Source organism: Triturus cristatus, chromosome 3_2 (genome assembly GCF_964204655.1).
Source record: "Triturus cristatus chromosome 3_2, aTriCri1.1, whole genome shotgun sequence".
In the NCBI taxonomy this organism is placed as follows: Eukaryota; Metazoa; Chordata; class Amphibia; order Caudata; family Salamandridae; genus Triturus; species Triturus cristatus.
In genome coordinates, this window is record NC_140584.1 from 820,022,144 (window position 1) to 820,048,965 (window position 26,822).

Below are 26,822 nucleotides of genomic sequence, written 5' to 3' on the forward strand. Positions count from 1 at the left end.
GTTAGCCAGCAACATGCGCATTTGCTCAAGACTGCTCGGCCTTGAAAACGCATCTTGCCTCCAGAAAGGTCTCCACACCAGCCAGGCAAGCCCTGATGTCAAGAACCCCTCTCAGCACCCAGTTGTGAGCTACAGACTCCAGAATCGAGGTCAACACCAAAGTTTGCTTCAAAATCTGCCTTTATGTGAGCTTCACCCCCTAGTGAGCCTACTCAATACAGAAACAAGTCAATCCTAATGTTAGATGGAGAATGATTTATATCGATCCTGTCACAGGACACACTTGCATGTCCCCCACAGGAGACACTAGAAGGACAAGTACACCTAAAGAAAAGAAGGCTCCTGTTTGAAGAGGCTGAATCTGAGGAATACTGATCTTTCACTCTACCAAAGAGTTATAGGTCTGGAGACCCTAGCCCTCCGCCAGCACATTCACTATGCACCGACTCCCACACCACCATGTTTTAGATGTTCCAGAGCTATGTGAAGAGCCTATCCCTTCGGATGATGGAGATTACCACTGATATGACTATAGTATTGACCCTCAGGAGGACTCCTTATCGGAACCCTAGCAAATAAAACCTTCCCCACCAGTGGACACTCAGTAAACCATATGGTTATCCAAAGCCTGACTGACAACCACAAAGATAAACAGTGAAGATGCTCTCAAAGAAAGTGTGCGAAGTTCAGTTTCTTCCCATGCTAAAAAGCATGACAAGGTGTGCAACAGAAAAATTTAAGATACAGTAAAAACCAGGGTTATCACCCCGAGAGTGGAGAAGAAATGCAAGGCCGCATTAGAAGATCCCTTGTACATTTGGGAACATGTACCACCAGATTCTCTGGTTGTTTGTGGCCAGTGAGAGGACGTTTACCTAGGGCAATGGCAATACACCACCACAGGATAAGACCAGCCAGAAAAGTGATGCAGTTAGCAAGAGAGCTGCTTTTAATGCAGCTATGCAATAACCCGGTTGCCAATTCAGAGGGCCTGTTCTCCAGTTACGGCACTTAGCACCGGGAAGAGGTGGAACAGCTGGTCATACATCTGCTAGAAACCTACCAGAAAAAAGGAAAGAAATGTGTGCAAGAAAGTAACATCCGCTCCAATGCCAGCATCCGATACGCACTGGGTATTGCCCATACTGTGTGCACGGAGACCAGCACCAGCAAGATGCCCAAAAGGGATAAGAATCTCCAGATTTCGTTCTGAAGTCCAGCAGCACCTGCTAAATTCCCTTTTAGATGGAGAATACCTGTTTGGACCCATGTGGACGTGATTCTGAAAAATAGAAGAAAAAAAAGCTAAACAACCAAGGCTAACCGGCAAGTCTGGTTTTCAGCGTCAACAGGCGAGAGGAGGAGCAAAAGCTGCCGCCACGCCACATCGCCCTTCTTTCCCACCATGGCATGCCTTTCAGGAAGGACAAAGTTCCAAGCCCTGTCTTAGAGGAGGATTCCGGGGCAACAGCTGCAGTAAAGGCACAAGGAGAGGGAGGGGCTCTGATTCAAAGCAATGACTTAGCATCCATTCCCCCATCACACAAGGCCTGTTTGGAGGGAGTGATAACGTTATATTGTCCGCATTGAGAAGACCTCACCTTCTACAGATAGAGCCTGGCCATCGCTCACCGATACTGCTTGGAATTTTATGCCATACCACCAAAGGTTGCAACAGGAGGAGGTGAAGGCATCCTACCAAATAGAAACTGTTCTGCCGCACCAAAGGGTGTATTTCCTGCACTTCGTATCACCAGCAGATGGAACAGTCAGACCTATACTTGTCCTCTGACTGCTGAACTGTTACATCGTGTGAGAAGTGGGAGAAGCGGGCAGCGATGGCCAGTTATAGGGCCTGGCAGAGAATATTGGCATAGCGTGACGTGAGAGGAGACAGTGGTGGGCAATGTGTGAAGTAGACATTGATTAGGAGTGGTACGAGCAGATGTTGGATGTGAGAGTGAGACCCAAGCACTGGTGTGAGGTATACGGCGAGGGCGGCTGTTATAAGTGTGAGACAGTGAGGTGGGCGGTGTGAGGAGACGTAGGGGCACTGAGAAGCAAATGTTGGTGGGTAGAATGTAGTGACGAGATACCGTGGGCAGAGTGAGAAGCAGATAGAGGTGGGCAGTGTCACATGCATTAATGTGAGGAGACGCTGAATAGGGTGAAGAGGCAACAGTCTGAGGTGAGTATTTTTTATTTTTTTTGAAAACCTATTTTATTTTTATGTTAATTGTCAAGTTGCGCATATGTCGCAGGGCTCTGCACACCAGAGACATCTGCAAAATCAGACCATACATTTGCAAAGGCAATCGACTTTTTTGGAATTAAATCAAGATACACTCAGAATCGCCCCAACGGATGAGCCTCAGCCACGGCAGGCGGGTCCAACCAGAGGCCTTGATAATCCGCCCACTGTTTCCAAATCCTGTAGTGCTTGCGTGGGCACCCCCTGGCCACAAAAACAGGTTGTTCTAGCCCCATACAAAAATCTAATCCATTCTTCCATGCGGCAACCGAGGGGGCCCGCGGCGCCTTCCACGCCTTGGCGATGCGAGGTGCGTAGTTTTAAGAGACAGTCTGACTGGGCCACAGGGCAAATCAGGCTGGTGGATGAGTGTAGGCCGTTCTGACTCTTTCCGGTCCCGTTTGATAGTCTTGTAGGTATTTTTCTCAATGGTACTAGAAACATTACCTGCAGCCAACATCCATGCATCCGGGCTCCCATGTCTTCAGGGCACCTATAACTCATGTCTTTAGAAACGTGAAAAGCAGTCAGAGGGGAACGATGGTGAGAGATACCGATGGGTAGTTTGAGCACCATAGCTGGACAGTGAGGAGCAGGTACCGGTATGAAGGACTCTAAACCTCAGGGCCCTCTGTCCACACTCTCACCAAGTTTACTCTCATAAACCTTCTTTTTCAGGCGTTTGTATAGCACCAAATAGAAGAAAACTCAGAAGGCGCACGTGGTGCACTGTAGATGGGGTGGCATAGGGGCACTCAGCCATCTTCCTGGGCCCTACACAGAGGGAAACACTTATGTGAGTCGCTCCATTAATGGGGGAAGGCGAGCTCACAAACAGGATGGCGAGGTACTCACTAGCCATCAGCACGCACAATGACAAATGTGGTCTCCGGTACTTGCAATAAGAGGTAGTCAAGCGTCATTACAACTAGTAGCAGGCACGGTCACACGACCATCAGTACTCCGTCACCAATACTCGCAATGATTTATATGACCACAGGAACTGCAGTACTCGCACTATGAGGCGCTGACACAAACAGATATACTACTGTATTTGGAATAAGACGTACTCACATGGCACCAACACTTACAATCACCCTAAGCACCCGGTGGTGGTTTTTAACCATAGGGACAGGGGGTGGCAGTATTGCACCCCAGTAATACGAGCCTTCTTGCACAAGCTGAGACTTGCAGCGGGCACCCTTCTGCAGCGGAGGGACAGTGAGCGTCCAAGGGCAGCAACCTCCAGGCAGACCCTTTTCCAACAAAGACCCTCCGCTGACAGGTGGCAGCAGCTGCCGGTCTGAGTTGCGAACACTCACTGTTGCCCCCGCACAAAAATGAACTCTTCCACGGGTGAGGAGGAGCGCTGGGTACGGCTATTACTGGAGCCTGGGAAAAGGGATGTGAAAAAAGCACAATGGGGTCGCGGCACCCATGCTTTACTTTAACATGGTTAAAGGTAAAGCGCGGGGTGCTGCGATTGTTGAAAAAGTAAACCAAGAGATTTTTTTCTATTTCTTTTCTTTTTCAACAATCGCGGCACCCGCGCTTTACCTTTAACTATGTTAAAGTAAAGCGCGGGTGCCGTAATTGTAGCAGAAGTAGACAAATAGAAAAACATCTATTTTTTAACTTTTTCAACAATCGCTGCACCCACACTTTAGCTTAACCTGGCTAAAGGTAAAGCGTGTATGCTGCAAAAGTGAAAAACAAGTATAATAAAAATAAATACATTCCTTGTTTCTGAGTGAATTAATTAAAACTGCGGGGTAAAAGTGGTGTCCAAGCAAACAAATGCATTGTGGCGTGAAACAGTAATTGCTGATCCAAATCTGGCTTCTGGCTTTAGCAGCTGAACACCGCCGAGCACAAAGTGCGCAGACTGGCTAGGGCGTGGTTTGTAAAAGACCTAAAAAAGCGCTCGCCAGGCATCCGCTGTTTTTTTTTTTTGCATCGCGCTTTCACTTTAAAGTGAAAGCGAGATGAAAAAATAAACACACGGCGCCATGTCTCCTTTTTTTGTCCGGCCCAATCAGAGAGCCGGACTGGCGCGTGCAAGTCAGCGTGACGAAGCTTCTTTTTTTTTTTTTTTGTCCTCATCTCACCATATAGCACCTGCAATAAAGAGCAGCAAGCCAACTATGGTCCTGAACTCCCCCTGGCATCTGCGTTTGCATTAGCTATAGACCTATCCAGGTCAGCTTCTTTTGAAGCTAGGTGTAATCATAGGACCTGGGGGTACTAAATCAATCTCAAATCTCTTCCCCAGTTTAAGAAACTTCGTCACGACAGCCGTAATGCAGGCGATCCTGTCCGGATGGGCCGGACAAAAAAGCCAAAGGGAGGCAACGCAAAACCCTCCTTATCAATGGGAAGCCAGCGTTTACCATAAACGCTGACGCTACCCAATGGAAATGAGGGGCGGGGCTTGGAGTCCCCTTCTGAAACTCCTCATCAACAATAAATCTCGCAGAGTGAGCTACTCATGTGCGCAGCCACGCTAGGCGAGATCTAAAAATGAAAAGTGTGCGTACCAAGTGGCAGTGAAAACTCAGTGTGTCGCCCGGCACCAGTCAGTTCAATAACTATTCTGTCTTTCTCCCACGCAGATAGATTACAGAATGCCGAGTAGCCACGCCACTCTTGGTTACTGAAATGGGGCTGGGTTCCTTTTAGGGTGCAGGAGGGTACTGTGGATCTGAATAATATGCGTAAACAAAACAAAATCATCCCTGTCCATTTGATTGTGCAACACATCACTTTTACTCCGAGGTACACAGATTGGTCTTTTCCTCAGTGGGAAGAATCACATAGATTTGTTATAAATACGGATTAAAAAAAAAATGTCCAACCCATAATGCCGTTGTCGACATAAGCAAGCATAATTCACTTTCCAATCATATTGGATGTGGATAGGTTGTGCTTGTGAATGCATACTGCTTCATCGTGATATAAATGAACGCTAGTGATGCACACTTGTGAAAAAGAAATTTCTATGTTTGATTAACACAAAGTTGTAAGGTAATGGTGACTGCGAGAAATACAGGAAGTAGAAGGACCCTAACGCAGGTTGTAGGAATCGTGTCAGGGCCCTTATAGATTTGGTGAAGATATGGTCTGTCTGCGGTGGCCATTGATGGACAAGAGGGACACATTTGTTTGCAAAGTTAATAATTTTCTTACTGGTTGAAAAACGGAACAGTGGTCCTCCTTGAGTGTCTAAACGTCTCGACTCTGGAACTGTGTGCATAAGAGTCTTTTTTACGAGAAGTGGGAAGCAGAGGGAAGACTGCGTGATGAATAACTGATTCTTAAATAACTCTTATGACCAGGTTACTCAAGCTGTAATCCCCCTCCCTACCCCCCCCCCCCTCCCCATCAGAAGCATGACCGATTGTATAAATCACCCTTCTCGAGCCTCAAGCTGGTTTCTAGGGGATCAGTACATTTTACAGTGGAGTTTTCTGGATTTTATTCTCTAATGCAGCCTTCGAGCAGGAGAGGTTGAGGGTGAAATAAAGAGGACTATTTTATAAAGTGTCTATAGAGATATGAAGATAGTAGTACTCCAAAAATATTTCTCGGCTGCCTTGAAACAGCATTTCTTCGACTCCACTAATGATCTGTGGAGATTTTAATATACATAATGGAATCTCACGATCAGCCTTTTCCCAGTATCAGGGTAGGAAACCACAGGTCTACCGGGCCAAGAGTCATATGGGTTAACTGATGCCTGGGTATACCAGTATACTAATGACCCGGGATACACATACTATTTGCATCCACATAAAAAATATGTGCGTCTAGATTATTTTATGGTCTCCACCTCACTGCTGAAAAATATGGTAATTAAGAAAATGCCTCAAATTTTATCCGACCATAATCCATTGATATTAGAGATAGATTGCCACATTTTAAAAAATCAGGGAATACGGCAATGGACATTTGACTGCAAATTATTATCTGATGAGACATATAAATGTTATATTAAAAGTTGGACGAATGAATATGTTGATATGAACAGATATAGTGCCTCAAGGATCATGGTATGGGATGCATATCAAGCAGGATTACGTGGGGAGACGATTAACTATGTGGGGCAGCAGAAGAAACCATGAGAAAATACTATTTATGTTTTAATGGCAGATCTTGCACGGTTAGAGATTACCCACACTGAACAGATCGAATAAGGTGGACAGGAGATATTGAATGAACTATGGATTAAAATCGCCGGTATTAAAGCTGAAATAAACACTTTCAGATGCAAGCTTCTCAGACATACCAAGCATACCAGAAGGAAATGTATGAGTATGGCGAGAAGGCAGGGAAACTATTGGCTCTTCGTACCAGGTAGAGAGTGACTAAAAATAATGTAGTGCAAATACGGAATACTGAGGGCCTGTTGGAGACGAATATGAAGAAAATTATAGAGGTTTTTCAGCAATTTTATCAAAAATTATATCAAGATGAACAGACTGGTGTAACTAAACAGAGCAGTGATGCAAGGGACATAATGATGAGTAAGGTCGAGAAAGGAGTAAAGCTAGAATTAGAGGAGGAATTTAAAATGGAAGAAATATTAATTGCAATAGCTTCTTTATCTACTGGGAAAGCATGCGGCCCCGATAAAATTCCAATCGAAATATACAAGCTACTCCAGCCAGAATTGGCTCCATTAATACTTGATTGATTTCTGGATGTACAATATTGAGGTATCCCACCCACTTCGTAACAAGAGACTGATATTGTAATCTTCCCAAAAAAGGATAAACCACCAGAGCTACCGGGTTCATATCGACCGATTGCACCAATAAACTCTGGCGCAAAGATTTACTTTAAAGTCTTAGCAAATAGGCTACAGAAAGTGATAGCCCAATTAGTGTCGCCATTTTTTTTAGATGCCGAAAAGGCTTTTGACCGTGTGCCCTGGCAATATTTATGGGATGCTCTATTGGAACGAGGATTTGGACCACGACATTTAACAGCTATTCGAGCGATGTATTATAACCCAACAGCCAAACTACAAATTATGGGCAATACATCAGCAGCCATAAAAATAGGTAGAGGGACAAGGGTGTCCATGCTCTCCGATTATTTTTGCCATCTATCTAGACCCTTTTACTTTTGAATTTTAATATTAGACCTATGAAAACCAGTGGATATGAAACAAAAGTGCTGGCATATGCAGACGACATTGCCATCACGACGTCTGAGCCAGAGATGGCAATAAGAGAAGTTGAAAGGATGGCGGAAGAATTTGGAAGTAGTTCTGGATATCTACTAAATAAAAGTAAGACACAGATCATCTGCTCAAAAAACTGTAATATTCTAGATGAACGACAAACTGAATTTGCAACCTATCTGGGGGTGAAGATAGGAGCAGACTTGGAAAAAATATGGACAAACAATCTCGACCAAACATTAGACGAAATCAAGAAAGACCTAAGGCGGATAGATAAAATTCAGCTAACTATAGTTGGGAGGATTAATGTTTTAAAAATGAAGGTCTTCCTAAAAATCTTATCTATTTCGTTCAATCCCTTTAGAATTACCGGTGCTTGCTAGCCGCAAAATGGAGGCAATGTTTTCAAATTTTGTATGGCAATATCAAAACGTTAGATTATCACTAAAATATTGAACACTTCCTCACGATAGAGGTGGGTGGGCAGCACCAAATTTACAATTGTATTATTGGGCAGTGTTTTCACAACAAATGGTCCCTTTGCTAAAAGACAGGACTCTGAGCGAAAATGATCTGCCATCAATATACCATCTAGCTATCGGCAATGAGGCTTTAGGTATATTTCTGAGGAAAATAGAACCCAGCTACTATAAAAAAAAAATAACTATTTAAATATCTAATCTGCCTGGGGGGTATGGAGGAAAGTTACGGGTGCACTAAAAATCCCCAAATATAATAGATATACTCCATTGTGGGGCTCATCACTGTTTCCAGCTGGGATGGATGATGCTATGGCAAGAGGGTGGGCAATGGTTGGGGTTGATAGAATTAGTCACCCGTATAATGATAAATCAGAGATCATAACATTTTTGGTCAGACATAAGGGAATAGATGAACGATCTCAATTTAAATGTATGCAAATTTGGAGTTGGCTGAAGACACTTCAGGAAGGGACTTTTAATCTGGATTCTATGCCAGTTTTAGATCTGGCTTTTCGGGGAAAAGCTTGGATTGGGGATTACTATAATATTCTGTTGGGAAATCTCCCAGATGATCTAGGGAAAACTGAGACCAAATGGGCAGAAAAATTAGGAGATGAAGAAATAGATATAGATACGTCATTAGAATTAGCAAAAAAGAATTTTCTCTCTGCTAATCTCAAATCACAGCACTACAAAACTATATTCAATTTGTATTATACTCCCGCAAAGTTATTTAAGTGGGGGAAACGAGAAAACGATACATGCCCTCGGTGTCAGGATGGCCCTGCAGATATAATACATATGTTTTTCCACATGTAGTAAACTGATATCCCTTAAAACTGGTATAGAAGAATTTTGGACACAATCAATTAATACAAATATTAATTTAACTTCTTCACTAATGCTATTCGGATATGACTATAGACTAGGGCTATCACCATCACAGATAGATTTTGTGTTTATGACCGTGGCAGTAGCTAGGCTGTTGATCGCACAGCTTGGAAGGAGGCAGAAGCGCCTAGCTATTCCGCATGGTTTTACCGGCTTCTTAATATACATACTCAAATGGCACTATATGAAATTAAGGGCTACCGAGCCAGGGAAAAAGGTCATAAGACATGGGCACCTATGATCAAATGGCTGGAAGGAATGGGATAAATGGGGCTAGAAGATCAGGGAAATCAAATTGTATATTCATGCACATAGTATAAATAGGGGGCGGGATAAAAAAAAAACCACGGAGGGTTGTATAGTTTGGGCAAACAGTATCGTTGATAATGTAAATAAGACCAAGGTTGTGTATATAATGTAATAGATTTATTCGATATGAGGGATTTGTTTAGTTCTCTCTCTGGATTGATATTAATAGGGTACCCATAGGATATATAGGAAAATGTACGAAATCGATAATATTTGATGTGTCAATGTATCTTCCTTTTCTGTTGTCTGCCCTGCTTGAATAAAAATAAAAAAAGACAGCCTTTCTTGACAGAGGAGCGTGCACGTAACTGGTTTCAGTCGTGTTTACAAGTCAAAGCAAAACCAAAGGGGATGATAGACGGAGTGTTGAACATTGCAAGCACTCACCCCCAGTCAACTGACCTGGGTTTAATCCATCATCACTCTTTAGCTCACTCCGCCACCCCATTTCAGACATGGCCATATGCAAATCAGTCTGACCCTGTGCCTCATGGGAACAGTCCAGCCCGAATGTCTTAACTGGGGTGGTGGAGTGAGCACTTGGTAAGTCAAGGCGCTTGTCGCCTAGATCTTCGACCTCACCTTCTTCTGTTGTCAGGGGCGCTGGTTCCCGGGCCGTTCCGGATGTGCGCTCCCGACGGTCGATCTATCTGCCCTTTCCGGGTGTAGGTGCGACTCGGGCCCAAATGGAGGCCTATGCTACGGCTTTGCAGGCCTCACTTGGGTCCTCTCCCGTTCCTGGGGCATCCTTGGGACCTCCGCTTCTTGTGTGGTCTCAGACGGCCTCGCCGGCGGGTTCGCCACCAGTGCCTCTTGAGCCCTTGCCTCCCAAGAATGTCAGAGATGTGGTGTCGGGGCGCGGCCCAGCTGGGTCCCCCTCTTCGGCTCACGGCGCCTCTGCCGCGCCGCATAGCCCCGCGGGGCTCCCAGTGGTGCCACAGGTGGTTGCCGGTGCTTATAGCCCTGACGCAAGCCTTATGGAGCTGCCTGTCTGGAGCTGAGGTCGGTGCCGTCATGGTGCCAGAGGCTCGCCTCCTCGGTTCCGCCTCCGCCCCTTTCTCCGGAATCTAAGTCTGTTCTGGGTGAGGCGGAACCGGCGCCGGGACGGCGTCGGAAGATTGCCTCAGCCGGCCCCGGCGCCCTCTCCTTCTTCTGAGGGGGAGTTTGTCATAGTTTTGGCGCCGACTCGACGCCGGATGCTGTCGAGTCGGCGTCTGACGAGGCACAATCGGCGCAGATATGCATCGTTTCGGCGCCGTGTCGACGCCGGGTTCTGGACTCTATATTCTATAGAGGCCTCTGGAGAGAGTTCGGCGACGCCCTCCCGCCCGCCGTCACCGGAGTTAGTGTTGCCAGTGCCCTCCTTGTAATTTGTGGAGCCTCCTCAGGAGCTCCCATATCCAGCAGGCTGTTCGCCTCCTCAGGAGCTCCGTCAGGATCCTCACTCTTCTGTGGGGCTTCCTTCCGTGGAGCATTGGGCGCACCCTCAGTGTCTTGGGAGGGTCAGCTTGCAACCCTCCCCCACTGATGAGCTGTTTTCCCCTCCACGGAGGGCTACCGAGGCTGGTGCAGCTTTTTTGAGAGTGGTCTCTTTGGCTATCCGCATTTTAAATATGAAACCCCCCTCTACCCCTTTGTCTGTGGACCCCTTGCTTGAGGTCCTCCACTGTGGGTCTGGAAATATGGAGCCGCTTTAGCCTTTTGAAGGCTTCCCTTTATGATGCCCTCTTAGGTACCTGGGTCCGACCTGCGTCAGATGACCCGGTGGCTCGTTCAGTTTTGCGCTGTCACCGTCCAGCTCCACATGATCCGGCCTGTCTTTTTGTGCACCCTGATGCGCAGGGGTTCGTGTTGCAGATTGCCTTTCCTTCTCTGCCCCCTCTAATGCTTCCTCCCTCTCGGGAGTCCAGGTGGCTTGAGTCCTGGGGTAGCAACGTCTTTGCATCCACTCGTGCTGCCCTATGGCCTTTAAATTCAGTGTATGTTTTGGCTCGGGCTACCTCTGCCCTGTGGGACTCTGCAGAGTCTTTGCATACTGCCACTTCTGAAGCTGCTCGCGCTGATCTCCTTAGCCTCATCCGGGATGGACGCGACCATGCCGAATTCACTATCCATTCAGCCTTAGATACTACGTTTCGCAGACTAGGGGATCGACACCTCCCCAGGTATTGTTTACAAATTGTTCGGGGGGGCTTCGAGGCCAACTCAAGACTGGGGATCGTCAATCTCCGGGGCTTTATTTAAATATGCAGGGTGGGCCTCGCCAGTCCTTGAAGCCTCGGTGGCCCTAGGCAGTGCCTTATTGGTTCTGAAATCACACGGGCAGTACTTTCACAATAAACTACAGACCAGTGTTGTCAGAAAAAGACGACCCATACACTCAGTTATTCATTGGTAAAAAAAAATAACTTAACACAACACAAATAAATGGAAATGTAACTTTATTCGAACAACAGTAAACCATGAAAGAAGTGGGTGGGACTCCTCTGGAAGCAGCGTACAAAACCTGCAAGACAAAAAAGAAACATAAGTATGTGTGCCATGTCTAAGGGAAAAAGAAAGGTAGTGAGAATGAACGGAGGAAAGTGAGAATGGGAGAGCGAGTGGGTGGAAGGGATCAGGCGAGGGAGAGTGAAAAGAACAGAGGGAGGAGGAGACGGAGCGCCGGCCTACTGCACCCAGCCCTCACTGTTTACCTCCCGTCACCTGGGTGTCTGGGACGCTGGGGTCCACGAGAATGAGTGCGGTCCAGCAAGTCCTTAAAATGATAGAGATATGAATCAGGCCAGAGATTACATTATCATCTATGGCAACATCGCTTGCCTGCACCTGTGCACCCAGGCTGCTGCACCCCAGCCCCTTTCTCCGCACTGTGCTCAATTGCAGCTACTGCGTGTCGAGGCTTGACTGCTCACCTGCCACAACCATTGTGTCCAAGGACTTGCCGATGCGAGCTCCAACTCCGGGGTGCCGCTATCCGGGTGTCTTGATACCACGGTGGAAGGCATCAGAATCCCCAGGGCATCATCAAGTGGTGAGCACCCGCTCCGCCCATTTTGGCTCCACTAACCCAGTGTCTGAAAAGGGAGAAAAAATATAATGTTGGAAACGTCTTGAGGTAAATGAAGGTTTCTTTTAATGTTAATAGAGAACACCAGTTGAGTGCATCCTTCCTTCTTGAAATACGATCTTCGAACTGTTGGTGGTAATCGTGGTTCAAAGAGGAGTTGGAGTGCACGAGAATACACAAGGTTAAATAATATGTTATGCCAACATTCACATAGAAAGGAACAGAGCTCATGGTAGAAGCATAATGTGCGCGTTTAATGCAGTGGCGCAAGCCTGTGTGCATGTACACTTAGTAATCAGCTCATTACAGTGCCCCAAAAGCATATGTCTGTAGGGCAGTGGTGCCCGCTGGCTCAGGGCTACAGTACGGTCCAGCAGGTCCTTAAAATGAGACAGACATGACTGAATGAGGTCAGAGAACACATTATTAAGCAGGGCAATATCGCTTGTTTGTACCTGCGCACCCAGGCTGATGCACCCCACCCCTCCCACAGCATCGCGCTCAATTGCAGCCCCTGTGCACCCAGGCCCCACTGCTCACCTGCTGTCATTGTTGTGTGTCCAAACACGACGGGCAGCAGTGTTAACAATTCAGGTGCAGTGTTGATTGCGACCATGGTGTACGCCTTATGGATCCCTTTTTTTATTGCGCATTATAATATGCGAGGTGGATGCGGCCATATCACCTGAGGCAGTGTAGAAGAACTGGGACATGTGGCGGCGTCTTTTTCCTATTTATACAGAGACAGGAGATAACAAAGGGGGAGAGCAGGACCTTTAGCAATGGGAAAGAAACATTTGAAATCCCACGCCCGGCATCTCCGAGAGGCGAACCACGACAGTTTAGCCTACGGCCGCCATGTTTCTCTGATCCCCCAGTACTTGGTTCATGTGCAAGGTAAGAAACAAACCTGAAGAAACCAACTGAAAGGTGAGACACACTCACCAATGGAAAGCAAGAAAATTGGTTTGACAATGAATCGAACCAAAGTAATGATTGAGTTGACCCAAAGCCCTTTTTATGGTTTTATAATTTTTTTTTTTTTTAAAGTATCAAACTATCTTCGCAGGCAACAACACATGCACAGCTTCATGCCAGACCTAAACAGTACAATTTGTTGTAAAAGCTCTTTATTGTTATGTAGCTTTAATGAGATGACTGCTGAACCCAGTATGTGTTACAACAAGCATTAGAAAAGCTGCTAATGATGCCTTTTTGTTAGAGGAATGACCTATTAGTAGTTAGCTAACCTAAAAAAAAACCTTAAACATCTGTACCCTTAAAGAGGAATGTTATGGAACAGTCGGAAGATGAAGTTTGCTTTGGAAGTGGTGAACATTAGAGGCATATCGGCAAAATAATATATAATTGACACTTTTGAGAAAAGAACAGTATTTTTGTTGCATCTTTAAGAAAGCCTGTGTACATGCACATCTTTACTTTGTGACTAAAAAAGCGCAAAATCTAACAACCTGTTATGACAACAGAATCGATGAAAATGAAATAGAGATTGGTTAAAGGTGTGGTGGCTTTGTACCAGGCTAAGACATCCAAAAAGAAAGTGCGAAAAGGCATGAAACCGCAATTAAAGTCTTAAGGGTACTCACTGACTTATTTACAAACTACATCATGTCATATGTGCAGTTTCAGAAAATGATTGCTTGAGGTCCCCTTGCTATATCATACTGGGAACTCCAAATGGGACTATTCAAAAAATGCCATGGTCCTGAAGATCAGGCTATACAAGCACTGGCAAACCTTTAAAAGACACGAGAGCCAACAGCTAAAGAGGTTTCACACAAATTTCATGCTGTCTATGTAGTACATAATTGTTTTAAATATTTTTGGCAGAATTGCTTTTATGAAGTCTTTAGACAGTTAAAGCTACTTGTAGCCAGACTTCAGAAGTAACAAGTCTTTACTCTCAGTGCTCCCCTATTTAATTAGGATTGGGCTTGAATAGTCTAGAATCAAATGTTTTCTACATTTGATGTCGCTTGTAGAAATATTAGCACCAACCATACAAATGTGAGTGCTGTATCAAATACACTGAAGGAACATGTACTTTATTTTAATTTGTGTATATAACGTGCCCTCTGTCCTACCTTGAGTAATAAAATACCTTATCTTGGGAGATTGTCATATTCTGTGGAACTGAATGTTGAATCAGTGCCAATGTTTGGCAAGAACGTTTCCAACACTTCTCGACATGTTGACTTGCATTTAAGGTGTTGTTTGTTAAACCTTTCTCCACCACCTTTGAGTTACTTTTAATAAGTTGAGAGATTAACTTTGTTGGACTTTATCCCTCACGCAAATTTTTTCTCACTCTCCTTTTTCAGCAGCTTTTATTTTTTTTTTGTTGTTTTTTTTAACTCTGTGGGTAGCTGCAGATTTGGGGTTCTACCTCAGCCACCACTCCGGGAAACCTTCCATGCCTATACATTTCTGAAAACTAGACACCCAGGGGGTGGTAGTCCAACATGGTGTGACTTGTCGTTTTCTCAAGCCCTGGCAAACCATAAAACCTGGGCTAAAAACACACGTTTATCTCACATTTTTGTGAGGGAAACGTCTGATATCTGCGGGGAGCCATACATTTCCTATCACCCAGTGTCCCCCCCCCCCCCCACACACACAATGTTGCTGATAAAAATAGTACCCCAGACGGCAGACAAAGGCCAGGTTTCGACGGACACTCAGGACAATAATAATGACTTCCGTACCCTACTTCGGGCACAAAACTCAGCATCTCACAGTTGGAAATAACTTTTAGGTGTTGTGGGAATGTAGTTGGCAAATTGATGTCACACAATCTAATAATGTCATCCAACACACCAATTTTTGAGTTAACTGCAGGTGCATCAACAGCAATAAGGTGGTTAATCGAAGACAGTTCAAAGTCCAGGAACCACAACTTGCTCTCTTAGGAGCAGCTTGATACACCACAAAAGTATGAGTAGCTAAATTCACAAAGTTCATCGCCATCTTGTTATACCACAATATTCTTATGTGCAGTAATGCATGGCTGCAGCCTTTATGCCACTCTGTCTAGACAACCCATTGTACTTCTTGTTGTCAAATATACAAGTTGCCTTATAGACTCCATCAACATGACCCCGAACAGTAACCGGTAATACACTCTCTTCATCTATGGTGGTAAGCATATGAACATCACGACAGTCATAGTATTTGAGAGCAAGCATCTCCTTGCACTGCAAGGTGCTGCATTCACCCTTTGCAAGTTTTTTTCGCAAAATAAGTTGTATGGCAATCCTTTACGGTTGCCGCGAATGATGCCACAAGCCACAATTTCTACTCTCTGCAATTCCTTTAACAGCATCAATCCTTTGTAAAAAATTGTCCAAGTACAAAAGGTGATCCCGGTGAAAAAGAGAATGAGCCAAATCTCACGCGATTTTTTCGAACCGTCCAAAAGACTGTGTGCAATCAGGCGGATTGATGGAGGATTATTTTCCAGTATACACTCTAAAATAATAATTTAATCCAAGGGCGCTGTCGCATAACATGTAGAGTTTAATATCATACCGAGCCCTTTTGCTAGGTAGGTACCGTCTAAATATCAGCAGCCCTTTATACTTCACCACAGACTTGTCCACAGATATATTCTGACCAGGAATATATGACAGAAAAAGACTCTAGTAAATAATGCTTCAATAAAAGAAAGTGGGGAAACTACATTCTCCCGACTTTTTCTTCTTTTTTTAATCTCCTACTTGACTGCCCTAAAATGTTGGCATGTATGGGGTAGTGGGAGCTGGGCCCCATGCCTGCGGCAGCGGGGTCCTACTCCCACTGAACATTCTAGAAATAGTAATACGCAGCCTCCTCAATGACGAAGCGCCTGGCCTGGAGGGGCTTGCATCCTATTTTTACAAAGAATATGCCTCTCTTCATGATACTTAAACCCAATTAACCCGCAAACCGATGCAACTCTTACTGCCCTCTATCTATGATAAACATAGACAACAAAATATTAGCCAAACGTATTACCAACTGACTCCTCCCTCTCCTGCCAGACATCGTACGTCCTGACCAGTCCGCTTTTGTGCCCGGTCGCTCCACTGCACACAGTCTTCATTCACTGTTTGCCGTTATGCACAGCGTGGAGCCAGTCTTGCTGCGTTTGTTGCCCTCCTTGACACCACCAAGGTGTTCGGTGTTTGATTCATTAGAATGGCCTTTTCTCTTTACTCTTCTCCTGTGACTGGGCCTTAGCCCATGATTTGTGCGCCTTATTGAACTAATATATACTTCCCCAACTGCTTGACTGCATTTAAACGATATATCAAACTCATTCCCAAGAGGTACCCGGCAGGGTTGTCCCCTATCCCCATTTTTATTTGCTATGGCTATGCAGCCCCTTGCAGCTAGGCAGCGCCAATCTCCTACTCTTCGGTGGGCTCAATTTCAAACAGAGGAAGATTTTAATCTCCATGTATGTAGATGATATTGCCTTGTATGTTTGGAAAACGTAGACCCTATCATCTGGCAAGTCATTCTATACGGTGGACCATTGGGCATAACCAATAATTGGGCCAAATTTGTGTTATTCCCTCTAACCAATCACACGCCGCGCTTTGTCTCTGAGTTTCTGATGACATGGGCAACAGAACAAGTGCGCTGTCTCGGCTCAGCCGCGGCATGGATGAATTATGGTGGGCGAACTGCGGTAGGACAATGACCTGGCTAGAGGACAGGATCTCAGTTTGGAAAAGATTTCCCTTATCATTGACAAGACAATTGGCGATAGCCAAAATGGTGGTATTACCCAAGTTCCTCTATCTTTTCCTTAACTTCTCCTTAGCTCTCACTGCACTGTTCTTTTGTTGTCTGCACTTGAACCTGATCTTGCTGGCATGGGCCGGCAAACAGCTCAGGATTTCTTAAAGTCCTCACACTGCTCCTATGCCAGAGCGGTCTTAATGCACCAGACATGACGCTATATGCACTATGAACCCAGGCTCAATATCTACACTTTTGATTATACCCCACAAAATTTAAACCACAGGTTGCAGTGAAGGCTGACTTAGCCTCCCTGACCCACTATCCACTGCATTATATCAAGCATACAAGCTCACACGTACAGGCACTGATACCGTGGAATGCATCAGGTGGGCATGGGATGGATTGAGACTCCGGGCCAAACTACAGTGTATATATGCCCCATATATCCCCATAAAATGCATCCCAGTTCTTCCGGTGCTGCAAGACGAAGGCGCAAGGGGACGAGCACACAGGAGGAATTTTATTTATATACGCTGACCTATATCCTGACAGTTTCTTCTCCCGTTCACAACTGACGACTCTCCCTGCCCCACCGCACTGGATGTCTTACTATATCACCACTTGTCATGCGCAACACAGCACTTTCCCTGAACCCCAGCCCATGCCGTTGAACACATGTTGACAAACGCCTCACACCGTAAACTGTTCACTCACCTCATGCTATCGTGCAAGACAAGGCAACAACCTGTAACCCTATGGCTTATAGCAAATGGGTGCTGGAAACAGACCCCCCCCCCAAACCCCCCACCCCCCCTTCATTGACTACTGAGCGATGGACCTTCTGTTGCGAGCAAACGACCGCCCTTTCCCGCAATTATAGACTGTGACTCATCCACTTCAAATTTCTTCACCAGCTATATCGCACACTGACACAATATCAGCTTATGGGCTTGAAAGAGGAGGCACGCTGTGAGAGGTGTTTGACACCCCAGGATTCATTTATACACTTGGCTTGGGAATGCCCTAGAATAGCAGACTACTGGTGCGCACTCCATAATACTCTCCAACAAATAACTTGTTATTCTATACCACCAACGCTGACGGTCAGCCTATAGGGTTATGTTAAAGATATACCACTTGCATATCAACGCCTAGCTGCTATGCTCCTGGCCAAGTGCCAAATCCACACCCAATGTTACATCATGGTTACAGCATGCAATGTACTGCTGGGAACAACTAGACGCTTACTGGGAACTAATGCCCTCAACGCCCCGTCTCAGAGGTATCCGGGAATCCTTCTTAACATATCTGCAGTCACAAGACTCTTCTTTTACCCAAACACCTGCAGATTGAGATCCTCTAATTCTTATTTGTACTCCGGATATATCAGGGTTGAGCCTTGCATAGGGGTCCCTCTTCAGTGACTGAATAATTTACTTCCTCCTCAGGATAGCATGTTATGCATAGTCAGTCCTATCACAGCATGCTCCCTTGAAGTATGTTCTTTCCAGTTTCATGACACTATGAAGCATTGTGTGTTATATAGCATTTATGATGTGTACCCTGTAAATAGAGCTATTATGATGTCATAAGTTGGTCCCATCCTCCCTTCCCCCTCCCCTCTTTTTGGTTCATAGTTTCGAGGCTGCTGCCTCGGGTTGGGTTAGCACCTTAAATGCCAATAAAAAGAAAAAAAAATTCTAGAAATAGCCACCAGAAAATATATGTGCTGCCACAAAAGTAAATCCCTGGTGTCTAGTGGGGTAATTGGCACCTCTGATGGGGGGGGAGTGGCTTGGCTCTGACCTGAGGCCAGGCCTTTGAGGGGGACCTGCTCCGATAAAGCATTCTGGATAACAAAAGATAGATTTATATATCGCTCAAGCAACACAAATTCCGCAAGTCTTCTGTAAACCGATCCGGGCACAGATTCCAATTTTCTCTTCTTTATTCCATCTTAGACATTTGACAACTCCCTTTTAACTCTGCCTACAATTCGGGCCCTTTCTATATGCCGGTCCACTTCTTATGTCGGAGATTTCCTGTTTCCTCCTTTAGGCTCTCTTTCCTCACCCAACCCCTTGGTTCTCCATCAGTTTCCGATTCCATGCCACCAGAGACTTCTCAACCTGCTTCTGAAGCCTGTGCTTAAATCCCAACTTGATTTTACATCTATCTCTGTTCTTCCTCACTTCAATGGTGCACCTGTTCTATTGCTTTATATGCCTATTTCTAGCTGCTCCTTCCCCACACTGGGGGTTGTAGATAAGAATTTCTGTCTGCCACTGGGGTAGATGGAGGGTCCTGTTGAATGTTGAATTAACTGCTATGGTGATAGCGCGTTCTCCACTAAAGTGGTTGTCTCACAATAAAAAAGCCTCTGTCGGAGGACAAACTACTTGTGGAAGTTCTGCCAATTTTGGTGTAGGATCATGTTTGTTTTTTTGCCACCTAATGTGGAGATTAAAATGTACTCTCTACTTGAGGTTACATTCTCAGAGCTTATATATCCTCTCTCTACTACGATGGGGGTGTTTCTCTGTATGTTGTGGACATTGTGTGCACCTCTTCTTGCAAATCTGACACCCTTTCCGTGCTGGTGTTTTGCAGTGCTATTGTAGATGGCAGGTGTTAACATCACACACTGGCAGACCCATTGGTGTATATGGCGATGCATTTGTAGCATGATGAGTGACTTGGGCTAAGCCACCAGAGGTGTTGATGGAGGAAATTTCTTCTGTTCTATCAACAGGCCATTAGTTTGTGCTCCTGTAAACTTATGTTTCGTTGGCAACTTGTTTTGATTATTGACCATTTGTAGGTTTCTAAAATTCCAGCTGTTTTTAACCTTACGTAGGAGAATTCTCCCTTTATCTTATGCTTCTGATTTGTTTTTTAATCTCAGGAGAATCTAGTGCCGAGATCGTCCGTCTTTCTGAGGAGCTGTCAGAAAAAAACGATGAGCTGATCCGCTACCATGAAGAGATATCTACTCTGCTGACCCAGATTGTTGATCTTCAGCATAAGCTCAAAGAGGTGTGAGTTGTGGAAAAAGGGGAAATGTATTGAAGTGCTAGTGGCAGTGGTGGGCTGTACTGAATATGAACTTAATTCAAAGGCTACTTTCTTTCTTAATTTGTCAGTACGCCATTGAAAAGGAGGAACTGAAGCTTCACCTTCAAGCTTCCAAAGAAGCCCAACGGCAGCTGACTACAGAGGTATGAGTGCTTCTGTTGCTTTGGTTATACCACTTCACAGTATGAGACCGCGTAGGATTTTGCATATGGTACTATATATGCTTAAGACGTTTTGCAACACGTGCAGAGCCTTTTGTGATCTGATGGTAGGCGAAGATGCACAGGAAAATGCATAACTTTTTTTCCCCCTTTTTCTTTCTTTCACCTAGCTTTCAAAAGTTTCCTTTCAATTTCTCTCCCTCTCATTTCCCTCACTTCCTCTTCTTTATTTTCCTCTTTTCTGACCCCCACCACCATCCTCACACAGGGTTGGCTTGTTCATGTCCTTCCTTTGATCCTCCTTTACTGCCGTTTTCTACTTTTCAGTGTGAAGTTTTTCATTTTATTGAATTGATAGCTCTTGTTTCGTATGTTCATTGACAGACTAACCTGAAGCTACCATTATTGCAATACATGTTTACATTGGCATTAATTGCAGAGTGTAACCATTATTATGTTTGTTTATGAAGGCGAAAAACTCAAAACCTACCTGTTCTTGTGGCAAAAGTGTTTTAGGCCTGTGTATGGTGGGTTTTAGCAATTTGTTTTTCACAAACAACTTTTTATAACACATCTTAGACAGTTATTGACATTCTTCTAGGTTGCTTATTTTTATTGTGCAACAAACTCCCATTGGTAATGTAACACTCTGCATACCAAGTAGAATGTTTATAAATTCTAAGTATGTTACAATTGATGACACTGTCTTAAGTGTTCGAATTTTGCCACGTCTACACAATAGCTTGCTCTCATCCCTAACCTCTGTGTCTCTGTGCAGGACATTTCTCTCATTCAGCATAATAATGATCTAATATGTAGAATAATGGATGCCTTTTAAGTGAAGCTTTGATATGTGAGCTGTCAAATTACGGTCGGCCATTTTATGGGCCTTGCAAAGCAGTCAAATATGTGCAGTCACCTGCGATGTGCTACTGTGCTTTAGAAGGCCAGCCAGTAAAGTATGGTTTATCTTGCTATTGTTCCGCTAAGTTATACCCACAACATTTATCTTCCATAGCTTCATGAGCTCCAGGACCGCAATGCTGAGTGTTTGGGGATGTTACATGAATCGCAGGAGGAGGTCAAACTGCTGCGAAGCAAGTCCAGCCCTATTGGTCAACTGAGACGACCCCAGTCTTGTTCAGTGATTCCTCTGGTAAGGAATCTCACATCTGTTTTTAAATGTTTTATTGAGGTTTACAATATATTGTAGGGGATTGAAGCAATAGTATTTAGTAAAGTGTGTCTAACCTATCATCCTACACTACAGTTCAAATGAAATGATGGTCCCAGTAGGTAGAACTAAATAAAAGGAAGGTGATTATGCCAAAAGTTCAATATAGGTACCTCACATTTTGGTAAAAATAACTTTTTATTATTAAGTTTGAAAGTAATTTTCTCCCAGGAAGCTAGAGTAGTCATGGTGTTGAGGCAGCGCTCAATTGTCAGACATTTGTTGTTTTTCAAAAAATTCTCCTCACTGTGACAATAACAGGTGATCGTATAGTTTAAAATGTGCTCATCTAAGCAATCTGTAGATTCTGGGCTATCGGATGCCACATGAAACAGTACAATTCGTAGATTGGTTAACAGCAAAGAAGGTGATACTTGTGTCTTTTTGCAGCTTGAAACTGTTCTTGATTCATATATGACCCACCCACTGCCTCAGTAAAGAAAGGTAATTGGTACTAAATGTAGGTTTTGCAGCGTGAATCTTTCTGGATTCACTATGCTGTGCATTATTCCGCGGTCTAGTGGTTGGGTCCGTAATCGTAGTGTTTTTTTCTCCTTTTTTTTTTCGTGGCCCAAGTGGGCGTCGACGTCCCACCATTTGGTGTCCTCCTGTGACGTCGGCGTGCTTCCTCTGGAAGCTCCCACCTTTGGGCGCCATCTTCAGATTCTTTTTTCCGCCACTGGGTCTGGATCGTCTCTGAGGAGTTCCAGAGTTTTTGGAAAAAAGGAGAAGAAATCAAGCAGAAAACCGAGAAGTTGTAGTTTTCATCTCACAACCAGGAACACAGAGCCGGGACGATGAAGGAGAGGAAGAAAAAGAACTTTGACGTTCAACGGAGAATGCGCACACAGGGGACTCTCTGAGCGCAGGAATGGACAAAACCCCATTCAAATTTTTCCATAACTGCCACCACAAATACGCGCAAAAGGACCAGCACCCGGTCTGCAACCTCTGCCTGCCAATCGACCACGAGAGCAAGGACTGCAACGCCTGTTTGGCATTCACCCCCAAGACCCTCAGAGTAAGGGAAAGACAGAGGAGAGCGAACTACGCCATGCAAGGCTAAGGAGAACCTTCGTCGCTCCGGGACTTGGGCCTCTCCAGCGGGGAAGAGGACAACATCGCCGAGGGACCAGAGGACTACACGGTCGTAGAGATCGATAAGTCGACAAAGGAGGTAAGAGACACGTTGACCCCTAAAACCCCGACAGACTCTCGAAAACCAGAGCCAAAGTCCTCGAAAGGAGCACTGGCGTCGAAGCAATCAACAGCCACAGCTGCGTCCATGGACAAACAGCCCTGCGGATCCTTCGAAAAGGACTCCCAGCCAGCGAAAGCTCAAGAGAAACCTAGGTCGTCGAAGCGCGCCTTTTCGGGGGCGTGCTCGACGCCAAAGGAAAAAGAGCCGAATGCGACTTAGACATCGACATCGAAGAGAAGCGCCAAAACTCTCTACGCCGAACAGGCGGCCGAAATGGAGAGGAAGAAAAGAAGGCTCGAGGCCGAAATGGAGAGTATCCTCCAGAGGAAGAAGGTTTTCTAAGAATGGATGAGCAGATACACCATCCCTTCGAAACCCTCGACGGTTGTCGAGGTAGAAGTCAAAGAGGAGTTTGACGCCGCTGGCCCGCCGAAAACTCCAGAACCAGCAGAGCAGCAGGATGAAGAGGGCCTGTGTTATTACGAGGGAGAAGGCAAGGAGGATCAACAATCAAACTTGGAGTCTACTCCCTCGACTGTGCAGGACCTGGATTGGCAGGACCTCGACGCCGAAAGCCCAGAAGAAGCCATAGAGTCCTATCCGTCGAGGTCTTCGCCGCTAGACGACATTGACATCTACAACATGGTCATCAAGAATGCTGCAGCAACGTATGGAGTCAACTCCATTATAACGGCGACAGCCAGAAAGTGGGCCAACATTCCCACAATCTCAGGGCCTCCTCCAGACAAGGAGAGTAAGAGGATAGACCTCACAGGGAGGAAAATAGAGAGGAATGCAGCAATTCACTGGCGCATTGTGAACTCCAGTGTCCTAATAAACAGACATGCGTACCAACACTGAGAAGAGGTCGAACAGCTACTCAAATATCTCCCAGAACAATACCAGCAGAGGGCAACACACCTGGTGGAGATAGAACATGGCCAACACCTGCCTAAAATCGGCCCTGGATGCCACAGACACATCCAGCAGGCTCATGATGATCGGAGTGACAGAAAGGAGGCATGCCTGGCTAAGGATTTCAGGTTTCAAACCAGAGGTCCAGAACAATATTCTGAACACAACCTTCAATGGGGAACAACTGTGCGGCACACCAGTGGATGAGAAGCTGACAAAGCTCAAAAAGGAGAATGAAACTGCGAGGGCCATGGGAGCATTGCAGTTCAGAGGGATGAGAAGGGGCACCCCATCAAGCAGATGGAATGGCAGAGAAGGAAACCAGCCGGGAACGCCGCACCAGACCTTCCAGCAAAGTTATCAGGGTAACCAACCAGGCACAGCAAGGTCAGCAACAGCAAAACTGGCAGTACCAACCTAGGGGCTAGTCCTTTCGGGGGCGACCGAACGGACGTGGACAAACGAGAAGAGGGGGACAGCAGCAATCCACCTCAAAGGGACTCCGCTTTACCGAACGTGCCCACCCACACATCTCTACGGGGTCGGCACAACAAAAGGCTCAGAAAACAGTTACAAACACACAAAGGAGAAAACAGCGAACATGTAACACCGGTAGGAGGCAGACTAAGACACTTCTTCCAGGAGTGGAAGAAGATAACCACAGACAAATGGATACTAAACATCATACAGTTCGGATACTGTATAGAACTGAAAAAAAAAGCCACCAAACAGGAGGCCAACCAACAAAACGCGCACAGCGAAAGAGCTCGCGCTCCTCCTGTAGGAAGCACAAGAACTCCTCCACAAGGAGGCAATAGAAACGGTGTCGTTCAAAGAAAGAAACAAGGGAGTGTACTCCCAACTACTTCCTCGTGCCAAAAGTGGACGAAATGTTAAGACCCATCCTGGACCTACAGTTCCTAAATCAATACATAAAAACTCCAATTCAAAATGACGTCCCTACAAGAAGTTATACCACAAATAAGGGATGGGGATTTTATTTCCACTATAGACCTCAAGGATGCCTACCTACACATTCCCATGAACCGAAAACACAAACATCTATTGATACCAGTTCATGGCCCTAGCCTTTGGACTAAAATCCGCACCAAGGGTCTTCACAAAATGCCTGGCTGCGGTAGCGGCGCACTTACGAAGACCGAGAATTCATATATATCCCTAACTAGACGATTGGTTGGTAAAGACTAATTCCTACAACCAATGCAAACTGCATGCTCAGCGGGTCACGCACACGCTTACAGAACTAGGATTTTCTATACACTGGGGGAAGTCCTTGATAGAACTAGAACAGGTGAAGATCTTCCTGAGCACACAGATCAACACCATTCAGGGCAGGGTGTTCCCCAGCGAGAAGAGAACCTTCGCACTACTGAAGGAGACACGTCAATACCGGAAGGTTCAACCTCTGACTGTGAGGACAGTGAGCAAACTCATGGGGATGATGGCGTCCTCCATACATCTAGTCCCCAATATCCGACGCCACATGAGACCATTCCAGGAATGGCTACAGCAGCAATGGTCACAGGCAACAGGGAGTTGGGAGGGTCTAGTGGTTGTAACGCACGCAGTGCAAGAGGAGATCACATGGTGGAACAAAGAGAACATAACAAAGGGGAAACCATTTACACCACTAACTTCAACAGTGACCATCACAACAGACGCATCCCAAATGGGATGGGGAGTGCACATGAACCAGCTCAAAGTGAGGGGTTTGTGGACACAAACTGATGCGAGAAGACACATCAACTACCTGGAACTAAAGACCGTGTTCCTTGCCCTAAATGCCTTCCAGAGACAACTGTACGGCCAGAGAGTGTTGATACAAACCGACAACACCACAACAATATTCTACATCAAAAAGCAGGGAGGCACACAATCTGTGGTGCTATCAAGCCTAGCGCAGGAGATTTGAATTTGGGCCATCCCACTACAAATAGACCGCCTGGCGATACATCTACCAGGGAAGGAAAATGTGGAAGCAGACACTCAGCAGACAGACATCGGCAACACACCTGAATGCAAAATGCCAAAACTTCGCATCCAGACAGCCAGGGCAGCAATCCCAAGGAAATGCCCTATGGATAACATGGTCGAAGACATTTGCCTAAGCTTTTCCCCCGATACCGCTGATACACAGGGTGCTCAGCAAATGCAGAACAAGCAACATGACACTGATAGTGGTAGCACCACAGTGGGCCAGGCAGTCCTGGTTCCCACAGATAATGGAGATGGGGCAGGGGCCACCACACAAGTTCCCAAAAAGACGAGACCTGCTCTCAATGCAAAACAGGGAAGTGCTCCACCCAGAACCGGAGAGCCTCAGCCTAGCAGCTAGGCTCCTGAAGATTTGGAGTTCGCACACCTAAAACTCCCAGAGAGCACGCTGGCGTTGCTGCGGGAAGCAAGAAGACCTACCACATGGAAGTGTTGGGTAGCAAAATGGAAAAGGTTCACCCAGTGGTGCTTCAAGGAAAAGCTACAGAAGAGAATCACCAGGGAATCAGCAGTGCTAAGATATTTAACACTCTTGATAAAGAGCAACCTAAGCTACACCTCAAGAGGGGAAACTGGGAAAAGATTCCTGGAAGGGGCCAAACAAATCTCGCCCCCCCCCCCCCCCCCCCCCTCCAAAAGGGTACTACCACCGGCTTGGAACCTCAATGTAGTTCTCACACAACTTACGAAGGTGCCCTTCGAACCCATTCACAAGGCCTCTCTACATATGCTCACCATAAAGACAGCTTTTCTGGTAGCAATCACCTCGCTACGCAGGGTAAGCGAACTGCAAGCGCTAACACTACAAGAACCCTACATTCAAATTCACAATGACAGGGTGGTAATGAGAACAGACCCACACTTTATGCCAAAGGTGGTGTCAAGGTTCCACTTAAGCCAGATAATACAGATACCAAGTTTCTTTCAGAAACCATCCACAAGCGCAGAAAGGGCACTGCACAGAAGGGCAGTGATGCATTACATTGAGAGAACTAAAGATTGTAGGAAAACAAAGCAATTCTTTGTGTCTTTCGCAAGCAGTTTCTTGGGAAGACCGGTAACTAAAGGCACCATCAAACGATGGATCGCAGAGATAATACAATTCTGCCACAAGCAGGCAGGACAAGAACTACAAGGATCGGCACAAGCCCACTCTACCAGAAAAAAGGGAGCAACAATAGCCTTCCTGGTAAACACACCCATCCAAGACATTTGCCTGGCGGCAACATGGGCCTCAGTGCACATGTTCACTAAGCACTACTGCGTGGATATACAGATGAACA

At 45.7% G+C, this 26,822-nt stretch overlaps 1 protein-coding gene across 4 annotated transcripts in view; it reads left to right on the forward strand.

The window, feature by feature from the left end:
- TRAK2 (trafficking kinesin protein 2) overlaps positions 1-26,822 on the forward strand; it is a 376,229-nt gene that overhangs the window by 255,568 nt on the left and 93,839 nt on the right. For all 4 annotated transcript variants that reach the window (XM_085648987.1, XM_085648989.1, XM_085648988.1 and 1 more), the window contains 3 exons: positions 19,843-19,973; positions 20,081-20,155; positions 21,192-21,329. In XM_085648987.1, coding sequence (XP_085505113.1) covers positions 19,843-19,973; positions 20,081-20,155; positions 21,192-21,329 — 344 coding nt within the window. The remainder of the gene's footprint in view (positions 1-19,842; positions 19,974-20,080; positions 20,156-21,191; positions 21,330-26,822) is intronic.